At 36.8% G+C, this 15,000-nt stretch overlaps 1 protein-coding gene across 5 annotated transcripts in view; it reads right to left on the bottom strand.

Annotated features, from left to right (window-relative positions):
- The window catches only part of LOC143023031 (5-hydroxymethyl-dUMP N-hydrolase-like), a 20,650-nt gene that overhangs the window by 4,596 nt on the left and 1,054 nt on the right, over window positions 1–15,000 (bottom strand). For 2 of the 5 annotated variants that reach the window (XM_076181482.1, XM_076181481.1), the window contains exons 2-3: window positions 14,889–14,951; window positions 10,137–10,247 (exon numbers count right to left, since the gene is read on the bottom strand). In XM_076181482.1, coding sequence (XP_076037597.1) covers window positions 10,137–10,247; window positions 14,889–14,910 — 133 coding nt within the window. In that variant the 5' untranslated portion in view covers window positions 14,911–14,951. Of the gene's footprint in view, window positions 1–3,643; window positions 3,870–5,310; window positions 5,466–6,106; window positions 6,220–8,665; window positions 8,984–10,136; window positions 10,248–14,888; window positions 14,952–15,000 lie in introns of those variants that run through there. The other 3 variants (XM_076181484.1, XM_076181483.1, XR_012966149.1) reach the window with 3 other exon arrangements.

The raw sequence follows: 15,000 nt of genomic DNA on the forward strand, positions 1-15,000 counted from the left end.
GTATACATATATATATATATATATATATACACATATATATATACATATATATGTATATATATATGTGTGTGTGTGTGTGTGTGTGTGTGTGTGTGTGTGTATATATATATACACATATATATATATATATATATATATATATATATATATATATACATACATATATATAAATAGCCTTTAAGTTTTGTTCTAAAATGTTCTTTACGTTTGAGACAACATTTGTCAGTTTAGGGAAGATCGTAATTGAAATAGAGTTCGGCTGGGATTCCTTCTAAACATTCCAGGTCATCAAAATGAAAATGATGAAATATTTATAATTTGTTCCAGGGCGTCTGAAATACATTAGACTCAGTTTATGGTAATATTGTGGGTTCGTCAGCCGGGGTATGTTGCCATAAAGAATCTATACGTTTCTCGACAAAATTCTATAAATGAATAATCAACCAAACGGATAAATAAAATAAATAAACAAATAAATAAACGATAAAGAATCAATTAGACTATACTGTGTTTAAGTGGGTCTTAGAAAAAATCGTACTCATTTTATGGTAATAACTCTAGTCTACCTGCTGGTGGTCTTACCATAAGGTGAGCCTTACTTTTCTTGGACCCGCTGATACTGAGATGCAGTCAACAATCCCGCCCCACCTTTCCTACACCTAAAAGAAATCTAGGAACCTAAGAATTGTAAATACTTAATGTTATGATAGTGTTTGTACCTTTTTAAAGAAGTTCGTAAAGGGCTCTATGTCAGTCAATCAGTCGATCAACCAGTCAAATAGTCGATTCACCAATTAATCTGTCGATCAACCAGTCAATTTGTCAATCCATCAGACAATCAGTCAGCCACAACACTTCAGTATCAAGTGATGATATATGTCAGATATTTTTTGTAACATTCATTTACTTATATGAGTTTAATTTCTGTCTTTTAATATTTAACTATTAAATGAGGATAATGTTTAACTTCCTGTATTCTATAAGAATGTCCATTCTATTCATACATAAAAAAACATTTGAAACTAATTTTTTATTTTGAGAACACCTTTCAACACTCCTGTATCTTATAAGAATATTAATTTTATTCACACACAAAAAATACATAATTCTTCTTATTTTGAGAATTGTTACCATCCTACCACACTCTTGTACCCTTTAAGAATGTCTGTTTCATTTATACACAAAAGACATTCAAATGAACTTTTTGACTTTGAGAACTGTAACCACCTTTCCAAACTCTCTTTCTATCATCCATTCTCCTTTATAGATTCCTTGTTTGGTATCATGCGGGAGACGGGTACCAAATGAAGAACTTATAAAAATCGAAATAAAAGTCAAAATTCTACGTAGCAGATAGACTTTTTGTATATGTTGCCGCTTGCCCTAAACAAAATGGGTTCTGTATATGAAATGTATAAGTATATCTGTGTTTATGTCATGTACACGTCTTGATTTTGTGTGTGCTAGGGTGTAATGTGGAAACAACTAGATTAAAAAGAAAACAGAAAATAAAATGAAATGACAAATATTATCATATAAAATCTCATCATGTTCCTCAGGTAAAAGTATAAATGTATGTACCAAAGGTCTTTTTTCCCCCTATAAGGGAGTGACCAAATGAAAGCACACAACCCCATCAGAAGCCAATAGAAACCTGTTCACCCACCCCACCCATATTAGCACCTTGTGGATGACGATAAGAGTCGGCATGGTTATATTTACATTTAAGGACGTAAAGATGCATGTGCGGTAGCAACACATGTATATGTATATGCATATGTATATGTATATGTATATGCATATGCATATGCATATGTACTGTATATGTATATGTATATGTATGTGTATATGTATATGTATATGTATATGTATATCTATATGTATATGCATATATGTATATGTATATGTATATGTATATGCATATATGCATATATGTATATGTATATGTATATGCATATATGCATATATGTATATGTATATGTATATGTAGTGGTTATGGTCCAACAAAGAAAATTGTCTTGACCAAAAAGTCTTACTTCACGTTACGAGTATCATGTTTCAGAAGTCTTTGCCTGAAACTCTTGTGTCACGAACAAAGACAAAGACTTCCAGAACTTCCTGAAGTCTTCTGGATCGCGGATTTTCTGAAGTTCATTCGTTCTTCAACTAGAAGAAGATGATTATTGGTTCCAACCGACCGCTTTTTTGCATATATTTAATACGCCGTATTTGTTACGGCGGGATCCAACCAGTATATTCCTAGTCTGTTTTGTAAATGAAATAGATTTGATATATTTTTGAAGTTCTTGTAGCGTAAATAAGGGTGTTGACAATGAACGATTAAGTATTATGGTCCCGTGTTTTATTCCATTCCTTTGACGCTTACTGTACAAGAACACAACATAAGAAGAACATAAGAATGAAGGAGGCTGCAAGAGACCATAAGGCCTACACAACGCAGCTCCATATTAACTATCACCACCTGTCATCCCCCCCATCCATCCATCCATCAAGATTGGCAGAGTCTGGATTGATGAATTTGTGTCGTTGGATTGATGACTTTTTGTCTTCAAACTCAAATGATTGGGTGATTTTGGTAAGACTGGTTTTCTTTAGGCTGTCCCATATGGATTGATATTATGTTTTTTGTAGTCCATAATTCATCGGGTTTGGTGACACCCCTACGGACCACAGTCACTCAGAATCTTTTTCAATTGGAGAGACGTCTCCTCTTTCTCTTAAAAGAAAAGAAAAAAATCTTTGTGACCTAACTTTGGTTCCATACTCTCCCTAAGGACGGAAGCGCTTAATATTTCGTAAAGTCAGGAACTATCCGCTATTTAGAACGAGAACAGCCCACGGAGAGTTCTCCACATAATTAGGTCGGAAATTTCTTGTAAACTTCTAAAAAAAAAAAAAAAAAAAAAAAAAAAATTGAGATTCCAAATGTTGCTATTTCAAGGGAAACAGATTATTGAACTGATCTATCAACATAGATGGGGAGCCTACGCCAGAAGGCGCTGAGTAACTGCTGACAAAGGCGTCACCTTTGCCTTATGCGATTAAGAGACTGTTGGGTCACTGCTGGGAATCGGAGAGGAGTGCGGGATTCGAACCCACAACTAATCGAGTGCAAGAGTGCGCGTCTCATTCTCTCTTTCCTGGACAAACTATCTACAACAGTGAGAACTGGTCTGATTTCCTCTTCGTATATTAATTCCTTTGGACCCAGGACTGAGGCCACGGTCATCTCAGTAACCGTGCAGTGGACCGACCCGATGACGGTCCTAGCGGTTAGGTCAAGGGCAGATTTGTGTGTGTGTGTGTGTGTGTGTGTGTGTGTGTGTGTGTGTGTGTGTGTGTGTGTGTGTGTGTGTGTGTGTGTGTGTGTGTGTGTGTGTGTGTGTGTGTGTGTGTGTGTGTGTGTGTGTGTGTGTGTGTGTGTGTGTGTGTGTGTGTGTGTGTGTGTGTGTGTGTGTGTGTGTGTGTGTGTGTGTGTGTGTGTGTGCGTGTACGCGTACGTGTATATGTGTTTCATTTAATTGTATACTCTAAATCATGTATAAATCAAACACTCTCTCAGCTCCTCACTTCTTTTCGCATTTTTATTCTATTAAACACCTTCAATAAGGTTACCGAAACGAGGTTACCTGGCCAAAGTCCCATAGCCTCTGCGTCACCGTGTTGATTATATTTCACCAATTAACAAAAAGTGATGCTCACTGGCCGACCGGATTAAAGCGTCGCTACTTGTGGCGGAGGTCGAGGTGACAGCAGTTCGAACTCTACCACCAACGAGTTGGACCAAGGGTATGACTAATCAAATTTCACGCTACAAAGTCCTCTGTAAGGGGCACCGTTTCAGCTTCCTGAAAGGGGAAGTTTGCAATGTTAAACCTAATCATCATATAAGGAAAATGGCGTTTGAGATTAAACTACTGTGTTAGTTTCATCTTTTGGAAATTTTGTGTTGGCTGAGGTGAGAGGAAGCAACGGGGGTAATCAGGGATCGAGCTCGGGTCTCCGCATTAAAGAGGCGAGGCGGGATTGGTTCCTAATGAGCTACGGAGTCCAATTTACTCCTTACCTCTGTCATCTCCTCCTCCTCTTCCTCCTCCTTCTCCTATTCCTCCCCCTCCTCTCCCCCTTCTAACTATCTCTTCTTCCTTCTCCTTTTTTTTTCTTTCTTTTTCATCTTCCTCCTTTTAGTCCTCTTTCCTCCTCCTCCTCCTCCTCCTCCTCCTCCTCCTCCTCCTCCTCCTCCTCCTCCTCCTCTTCCTTCTTCTTCTCCTCTTTCTTCCTCTCCTATATTCCTTCTCCCTTTCTCTTCATGCTTCACCTTTTCTCTTTCTTTTCCTCCTCCTCCTTCTAATCCTCTTCCTGTCCCCTTCCCCTCCTCCTCCTTCTTCTTCTCCTCTTTCTTCTCCTCCTATCTCCCTTCCCCCTATCTTCTCTTCATCCTTCTCCATTTCTCTTTCTCTTCCTATTTCTCATCCTTATCCTCCGTCTTCTGCTCTCCAACCCCTTTTCCTCTTCCTCCTCCTCCTCCTCATCTTTCTCTTCCACCTCCTCGTCCTCCTCTTCCTCCTCGCCATCCTCATTTCTCCACCTCCTCCTTCTACTCTTCGTTTCCACCTTTCTCATCTTCCTCTTCCTCCTCCTCCTCCTCCTTCTCCTCCTCCTCCTCCTTCTCGTCCTCCTCCTTTTTCTCCTCCCTCTCTCCTTCCCGGTCTCCTTCTCCTCTCCCTCACCTCCTCGTCCTCCTCCTCCTCCTCTTTCTCCTCCTTTTTCTCCTCCACCTTTCCCTCCTGGTCTTCCTCTTCCTCCTCGTCTTTCATACCCCCCTTCTCCTCCTCCTCCTTCTTTTTCTTCTCTCTCTCCCTTTGCCGGTCTTCTTCTCCTCCCCCTCCTCGTCCTCCTCCTCCTCCATTTTCTCCTCCACCTATCCCTCCTGGTCTTCCTCTTCCTCCTCCTCCTTCTTTTTCTTCTCTCTCTCCCCTTCCAGGTCTTCCTCTCCTCCTCCTCCTCCTCGTCCTCCCCTCCTCCTCCTCCTCCTCCTCGTCCTCCCCCTCCTCCTCCTCCTCCTCCATTTTCTCCTCCACCTCTCCCTCCTGGTCTTCCTCTTCCTCCTCCATGTCCTCCTCCTCCTCCTCCTCTTCTACCACTTGATAACTTTGATCTTTGTTCATTAGCCGTTGTAATTGGTTGTTAGCTGCATGTCTGTCTTTGACGGCTAATCACCACCTCAGCCGTTGTCATATTAACGAGGTTTCTATTAAATTCCAACATCAGTTGGGGTCATTGCATTGGAAAGGTTGCCGAGGAAGAAGCTTCTGAGGTCAAAGTTAAGAGATATATTTAGTGGGACTGGAGATAGGTGGTAATGGTCATGGAACTGCCAAGTGTAGGCCTTATGGTCTCATGGCTTTGGAATTCCAGAACTCGTCGTTGGGGTATACGGGTTCCTAAGATGGCCAGAGATTTGTTATTGTTATTGTTATTGTTATAGTTATAATCATTATCATTATCATTATTATTATTATTATTATTATTATTATTATTATTATTATTATTATTATTATTATTATTATTATTATTATTATTATTATTATTATTATTATTATTATTATCATATATGTACACACACACACACACACACACACACACACACACACACACACACACACACACACACACACACACACACACACACACACACACACACACACACACACACACACACACACACATACACACACACACACATACACACACATATATATACATATATATATATATATATATATATACATATATATATAAATATATATACACATATATATATATAGAGTGGAGATTAGAATTCAATCATAAAATAACGTTGAATGTCTGTGATATATAAGGATGCGTTACTAGACCCCTAAATATCCTCATAAAACATGCACTCACTCACTACCCTATACGATGCCTTTTGAAGCTCTGTTTTCATCTCCTTTCACGTTTAGTATTACACGCCAGTGTTACATAATCTACTTAAAAAAAAATTGTATTACATGACTAAAGCTCTAGCGTCATGTACACCCAGGTAGGTGAATGCTAATCTTACGTTTAGTCATCATGGACGTGTTCTCCTAATTATGTTGCACAGGAAGATGACCAAAGATAACCGATTCGAGTAATCTCTTCATTCGAGGTCAGTGAACGCGAGCATAGCAACAGCTGTAGGGGTACAAGATATGGAAGCATAAAGTATGTAAGAAGATTGATTACAAAGGATTACAAAGGATTACAAAGGCGGAGCATGCCGACAGGAGACCTTTTGGCCCATATCTAGGTCGGATGCGAAAAAAAAATCACAATAATAATAAAACAATAAATAAAAACTATAACAATGTAAATAACAAATAAAATACATAAATAGATGCATAGGTATAGTTAAATAATAAACAAACAGGTAAATAGTAAATAATAACAAATGGACATATAACTAATAATAAATGAAAATCAGACAGACAAATGATAACAAAACAAAAACAAATAATATAAAATAAATTATAATCATTACAGCATATTGCTTAGGTGTTTATCTAAATGATTCTTAAAGCTTCGAACTGAACTACATTGCACTACCTGTGCAGGATACTAAAGCTTAACTAGCACAGTCGACAGCGACCCACGGCATCAAAAAGAATTACTAAGGGGTTACCAGCTTAGCGTAGTTTATGTTCCTATTTGGGGTGAAAATGAGAGGAAACCATCCGTTCTTTTTGTTGTTTTTGTCAGTTTTTCCCGTCTATTCTAATTATTCCTCTGTTTTCCTATTCAAGTATTTTTCTGACGCTCGTAGGTCTAATGATATGTAACCATTTGTTCACCTTAAGAAGGTGACAGAACTCTACTATAGCAAATAAAAAAGGAAATTAATAAATAGATATATAGGTAAATAAATAAGTATTTTAGTCAATCAATAAATAGATAAATATACAAACAAACAAATTAATGAATAAGACAAATGAGTAAATAAATATATAAATAGATAAATCAATAAATAGATAAATATATAAGTAATAATAATAAGTAATAAAAATTAATAGATAAATAAAGTCAAATAAATAAGCAAATAGACACATAAATAAATAGATAAATAAATAAATAAATGAATATATAAATATATGAAAATGCTAACAAATAAATAGTAAATAAATAGATATATAACTTAATAAATAAATACCTTAATAAAATTATTATAGTTTTAATTTATTATTATTATTATTATTATTATTATTATTATTATTATTATTATATATATATTTTTTTTTTTTTTTTTTTTTTTTTTTTTTTTTTTTTTTTTTTTATATGAGTTGAAAATGAATAAATGAGTAGACAATAAATAAATAAGAAAATACACATCTCCACGGTTCACTCAAGGTGGATAGGTTATGTTATATTAGGTTAGGTTAGTGTTAGTAAGATAAGGTTTGGTTAAGTTAGTGTTAGGTTAACTAGGTTGGACTTGGTTTTGTTATGTTGGGTTGGGTTAGGTTGGGTTAGGTTAGGTTAGGTTAGGTTAGGTTAGGTTAGGTTAGGTTAGATTAGGTTGGGTTGGGGTGGGTTAGGTTAGGTTAAGCAAAGTTAGGTTTCGTTAAGCTATGTTGGGTTGATTTATATTTACAACTCAATTCAGGAGTTACTATTCTTTGTAATCTAATATGTGGAGAAGATTATTTTTACATGTGTACTCTAAGTTTGCTGATCTTTACAACGTCTGTAATAACAAAATAAATTAATAATTAAACAAACTAATGAATAAATGAATAAATAAACAAGTAAAAACTAATAAGCAAATAAATAGATATATCAATAACTGATTACATACTAAAGTGATATATAAAATAAAATAAAAATAAAATGAGATAAAAACAAACTAAGACGACAACTAATCAACTCTAACGAATAAAGAGGTTAAATCAGTAACCCTACATGATCAAATGTATTCATATCAAAAGTATCTCATTGTTGAAATTTGATGAATAAAATTTTAGTTTTCCCTAGACATTCTTTGTGTATCCTCTACCATCATAGAAAACGTACTAAAATTGCACGATGGGGGGACTTTGCTAAATAATGGTTTTCATTGTGGACACTGCTAATGCCAATTGAACGATATGTATGAAAGAGACGGAAATCTATATATGTATATGTACATGTATATGTATATGTATATGTATATTTTCTTGCAGGCAGACGAGGTTAAAAGCTATTGAAGATTCATTTTTGATTATCTTCTTGCGTATAGTCTCTATACGACGAATATTTGACTTATCATTTTCTGTAAGTCTGCTTAGGAGATCTCTTATATTGGCCGACGTTTCGGAACTCTCTTGTTCCATCTTCCAGGGCGAATTGTTGTGTCAAGTTTTCTGTGTTGATGGAACAAGAGAGTTCCGAAACGTCGGCCAATATAAGAGATCTCCTAAGTAGACTTACAGAAAATGATAAGTCAAATATTCGCCGTATAGAGACTATACGCAAGAAGATAATCAAAATTGAATATAAAAACAATATAAAAACCAACATAAAAAAAATAAACAAAAACATTAAAAGAAAACCAACCCACACGGAAATCAAATTAAACAAAACCAACATATTACATAATTTGGGGTCGGTAAATAAGGTGGGACTTAAGAGGCAGACAAACAAAAGACATACAACACTCGCTCGCTTTGTTTTGCTACCCTGTAGAAAAGAAAAATACCTTGGAAAGTAAAACCCATTTGAAATATTTAAGTGAATGCATCACTATGAGGATGATTTACCAATGATTTGCCAAATTAGGAATGGGTTGGGAGGTTAAGTTAAGTTACGGGGGAAATGCTAAACTACAATTATCAAAAACCTCAAATAGGTTTATCAGGCCCAAGACTCACTTTTTCCAGCGAAACTTACAGGGTGTACCAAAATCACTGGAACTGGGACCTATGGACTAGGAAATTAGTCATTAAAATATAATGCATGCACTGTACTTTCGCCATTTTGGCCAAGCTGTACATTTCCAGATAAAATAACTAAAATGATAAATAAAAAAAAAAATATATATATATATATATATATATATATATATATATATATATATATATATATATATATATATATATATATATATATGAATTGCGAATAGAAATAATATTTACCTTCCTGGGCAAATGTACGATATGATATAATGCAAATCGTGCCGTGTGAAATTACCGAGTTATACACAAACGCACAACATACACTCGCTTTCGCAAAATATTTAACCTAAAATGTACACCTTTCGATACTTTACATACTGCCAAGGTGACGCTGCTAAATTATTGTTCAGTATGGTTTCCCCAAGTGAAGATAGCTTAAAAACAATTCCTTTGCACAGTGAGGATGCAATATTCCCAATCGTGGGTTATTGTAAAGGCTAACCCTCGTAATGGGTGGAAAAAGCTGATCAGTGAGATTTTTCCTAAATTGAACACAAAGATACAAGTATCTGCTTGAGACGGTCCTACGAGATGTAGGTAGCAAAAGAATCGTCCATTACTGTTCGCCTTACCCCATCAACACACCTAACGTGTGGTTATGATCAAAGCAACTTAAGAGGCTGAAATGTGTGCGGCAACATTACAGACAAATGTCTAATGGAACAGAGTAACAACTGTATTTTCAACAACTAGTAAATAAACAACTCCAGCATCATACTATACACTGCCGTCTTCACCTACTTATTCCTATAAAAAAAAAATAATAATAATAATAAATAAATAAATAAATAAATAATAATGAAAAAAAAAAATCTATATTATCAAAGGTTTCCCCCCCTTATATGGGAAGTAGCCAAGTTAAAAGGCACATAATCCTTCTGAATTAATAATTACATAAATATACACATGTTTACTGTTCAACACTAGGAACACACACACAAAACCATAACATTTAGGGACCTCTGTGAACCCTAAAAATACAATTAATTTTCTTCATTTGTACAGTGTCTTAACCCTGACCCTAAATGGTAATCAGAAGCAAAACCCACTTCCTGACTCCAATCTTGTACTTGTATCTCCCTATAAAACTTTTCACACACAACAAGTGATGTAAAAATATCTTACTTTTGTCTGGTTGTGGACGATACATACAAAGGATCTTCTTTTTCATTTCCACTCCTCGACCAAGTTCATATCCGACACCAAGGGAGGGTTGAGTCACTTCTGCTACTATGACTGAAAATATTGTTTATGTTAACTCATCTATGACTACAAATATGGTCATTCTTTTACCTTCACTTGTCACAGAAAACATTTCTTGTTTTGGTTCTCTCTTCTATAGTAACAGTTGTCCATGAAGCTATATTTACTACAAAAAACATTCTACATGCATTCTAATGTGTAGCATACATCATGATTTACTACAAGCCATTCTACAAAATCAACCTTAATACATGCCTCTCTCTCTCTCTCTCTCTTATTTCCCATCTATGTTCTATGTGGGGGAGGGGGGGGGGTTATGGAGTAGTTATGTGTGATTGATATTTTGATGCAGCACTAAAGGACTTCTCCCCATCTTCAATGTTTCTGCATGAGGGGACAGAGAGGGGGGTCACCAATTAAACAAAGTGGCCTTCCTATGGATGTGCTGTATCTTGCTGCTTCTGACCCAGGGCAATGGGCGAGATGCAGGGATGACCTATCATCCACAAGGAACAAGGATGAGAAGGAGGGAGGTGAGGTGGATGGGAATGAAATGGGTGGGAATTGAATTATGCTTTTTGACTTTGGCTTTTTCCCTGGTTAAGGGGGGAAAAGTCCTTAGTATACGTAAGTACAATATGTTCTATCTGAATATTTTTTTTTTAATTCTGTATATAGTAAAGGAAGCTGTATAATACAATGTGTATCACTTTTTAGGATTAAGACAATTATCTAAATAAATTCTCTGACACATGGCAGCACTTTTCATCCCATGTTGTAATCGTTGTTGTGATCCTAAAATATGATACTCATTGTACATACATATACCAAAGTCTTTTTCCCCTTACAAGGAGGGAGGGTGGAGGGGTGTGGAGTGTATTCAGGGATGGAATGGGTGGGAATGATTTTATGCCTTTTCCTTTTTGGCTACCTCCCTTGTAAGGGGGAAAAAGCCTTGGTATATGTATGTAAAAAAAAACAAAGGCATAAAAACCAATTCCCACCCATTCCATCTCTAATACACTCCACTCCCCTCCACCCTCTCTCTCATCTTGGCACCTCCAGGATGATGGGTCATACCTGCATCTCACCCACTGCCCTGGGTCAGAAGCAGTCACAAGACACAGCACACCCACAATAAGGGCGCTTCATTAAATCAGCGACCCACCCTCTCCGTCCCTTTATGCAGAAAAGGAGAAGACGGGGAGAAATCCCTTCCGGCTGCGTCAAATTTTTCTCACACATACTACCTCAACCCCCATTCCACCTCATGCATCACAACCTCATCCATATACAACCCTTCTCCATTTACCCCTATCTTCCATCCTCTCCCTTCCTTCCTTCCTTCCTCCACAGACATTCCCCTCTTCCCCAAAGCCCCTTTTACACTCATTGTACTAGTTTCCTTTACTATATACAGAATATAATAAAAACAATTTCATAGAGTACACAGATGAGAAGTAAGAGAGAGAGAAAGACATATGCTAAGGTTGAATGGACTCCTTGAAGCATACAGACTATACAGTAAATTAAGTAATATATACAAATATATTTCTTCAGCTTGGTTTATTTGTTGGTGTGCATCCACAAAAGTGTAATATCATGCTATCAAGCTATCTTTGCTGCACCTAAACAAGGGTTTAATCAGTTCAAAATATACAAGAAATTACCCACCCTAACCTCAATTTAAGCAGTCTGACAAAACTGTGTGGGTAAATGATGGCTTTCACAAATTTTACTTGGTAACACCCTCTATAAAGACCATAGGTCAAACAATAATAACTGTTGCCTCAAGTTTCAGTGACTGGAAAGCTACGGCCTCACAGCGACTGGCATTAATCCTTAGGCCACATTTACATTGAGAGAGACTGGGCCGATTCTCGCCAAATGCTGTGAATTTGAATATCTAGAGGAAGACTTTGCTTGAATCTTTCTTAAATTACCAAAGAACACTTCAACAATGTGTCTAACACTCATAAATGTTGACCTCCTTTCAATTCACCATTCAGCGTCTCAATATAATATGACACAATGGGTAATTCGACATCTGAACACTGGAAGAACAATAGATTGTAACCGAAGTAGTTTCAACTAAAAAAAACTCATAACAGTTCAGGAGAATTGGCCCAAACTCAACCAGTGTAAACACAACCTTAGGCCTTCCTATAGATCTCTCTGGAAAGAAATTTTGGACTGTTGTCTGCGATGTATTTGTATGAGACAGTTTCTATGTCACTAGCTTATATTGGGAAGAAAAAAGTAGCCACTGCATATCAAATATCCTTATGAGAAAAGGTAGTAGAAATATCACTGAAACTGACTGAAAAACATCTTGGGCCCAGCCCAGAGCCTGAATGTCAGCCCACCTTTGGAGAAAAACACGTGTTGATAATGTCTGAAGGTGGGCAGCTTATATTATTGTATTATACGGGAAGGGGAGCTATGCTCATAGTGACCCGTCTTTGTATCTTGCAACATCTAGTTTGTTCTTAAATTCTTGTATGGTGTTTGCACACACTATTGTTGAATTCAATTTGTTCCAGACATCCACCACTGTGTGGCACACTTTTTTTTTTTTTTTCAGATTTCTTCTATAACTATCCTTTTTGAGTTTCTTTTCATGTCCCCTTGTTTTTCTTTTATCTCACTTTAATAAGTCTTCTCTGTCAAGGACTTCCATGATTCTATAGTGTGTCATGTAATGTTGGCTTCCTTCCTTATAAGGGGAAAAAAGCCTTTGGTATATGTATGTATGTCATGTAATATTCATGTATGATGTTTTGTATGCCATGACATACTTCATATGGATTATGGTCAAAATTCTATGTTTTAGATATACGTAAATATACCAACAGCTCTTTCCCCCTGACAAGGGAGGTAGCCAAATACAAAGGCATAAAATCCACTCCCACCCATTCCATCCCCACGTACTCCACTCCCATTCAACCCCCTCCCTCGCTCCCTCTTATCTTGGCTCCTCCTGGGTGACGAGTCATCCCTGCATCTCACACACCGCCTTGGGTCAGAGGCAATGTAGCAAGACACAGCACATCCACTAAAAGGCCGCTTCATTTAATTGGCAGCTGCCCCCCCCCCCCCATCTCCATTCCTTCATGCAGAAAAAGAGAAGACAGGGAGAAATTTCATTGGGATGCATCAAAATATCATTCACACATACTCCCTCGCCCCTCCCATCCCCTACCCACACCCTTCTTCCATGCATCCCAGCATCATACATACATAACCTTTCTATACTCACCCCTATCTTCTCTCTTCTCCTGTCCTTCCTCAACAGACATTCCCCTCTTTCTCTATGCTCCTTTTATCCCATCCGTACACATCTTTGGTTGCCGCCTCATGTTCACTCCTTCCACCCACTTCTGCCTTCCTTCCTTCCACACCTCTTTTACTAATCATCACTCATTCTCTCCATGTGTCCAAACCATCCCAATACTCTTTCATCAACCCTATCTCCCAATTCCCTTTCCATCTCCACTCTGCTCACCTCCTCGTTTCTCACTCTATCCAACTTAGTAACCCGTACCATACTTCTCAGGCACCTCGTCTCAAACTCCTCTTCTCTTCCTCTCTTATGTTCCATGTTTCTGGCCCATACAGTGCTGTTGGTACAATCACTCCTTCATACAATCTCCCCTTTGCATCAACAAATCACCTCTTTCTCTTCTCTGTTCCAGTGTTGACAGATGTAATATGATTAGAAGCACTAGACCTACCATTACTGAAATTTTTTTAGAGAAAGTGGTGATGTGATCAATGTTCAGGTGTTATGGAATTGTATGGTTGGGCCTTGAAATACCAACCCCAATTCCATTTTCTTTTGTTGATTCATGCTATTTCAGTATTATTGTAATTATAGCATCATTGCATGTCAAGATAGCAACTTATATGAAAGCTAAGTACTTAAATTATATTAATATTGACTAAATATGTAAATTGCATTTTGGATTGTTAATTGTTCAAATTTGTATATGATGAAACGAAAGTCTAGAATGGAGAAAGGTCTAGTGGGACTGACAGGTCCTGAGGGCTGGTAGTACACCTGTATAACTTGAGTATTGTTCCATTTGTATATACTGTAGAGTTCACAAAACTAGATTTAAAATATATCTAAATGCCAAATCATTATATTGCTGTAAAAGGATTTCACTTGCTTAGCTGTAAATCAGCTTGCTTTTCTTCCTTATTTCCTTTCTTACATATTATTGTTTAATGGCATATCTTCAATCATAATAAATTATTATACTGTTTTCTAAGTTTCATAGACCTTTTGTAGTAACCAGATATATTTGATCTTCTAGTATATTATTTGATCTTGCATACAATTACTTTGCATTAAACTCTAAACTGGGCGGTTTCACCTGGGAATTACTTCTGTATGCCCTGAGTTCAGTCAGTTGTCAATTACCATAGGGTATAACACCAGTTATCAAGGGGAATAGATAAAATGGACAAATATTTTAGTTTCAGGATGGGAGGTGTCACAGTCATGGGAACAGATTAAAGACCATGTCTGAGGAGTTGTCAAGAAATCTGTAGATGCACCTCTTCTGGAATAACTTAGAAGAGGATAAAGCCCAAGTTAAAACCACCAGTGAATTCAAAATGTATGCAATAACTAGAAAATTAGGCAAACAATATTAGGTAAACACTCACCATGGCATTGTTTCAGCCACATGACGTCCCTGTCATGAATGTCCTTGTCATCCTTCAATCCACCTGCAATTTAGGGATTCGTTCATCTCAATATGAAATGTGAAGGAGTGAA

Source organism: Oratosquilla oratoria, unplaced genomic scaffold (assembly GCF_046742065.1).
Source record: "Oratosquilla oratoria isolate Oo_2021 unplaced genomic scaffold, ASM4674206v1 SCAFFOLD280, whole genome shotgun sequence".
NCBI lineage: Eukaryota > Metazoa > Arthropoda > Malacostraca > Stomatopoda > Squillidae > Oratosquilla > Oratosquilla oratoria.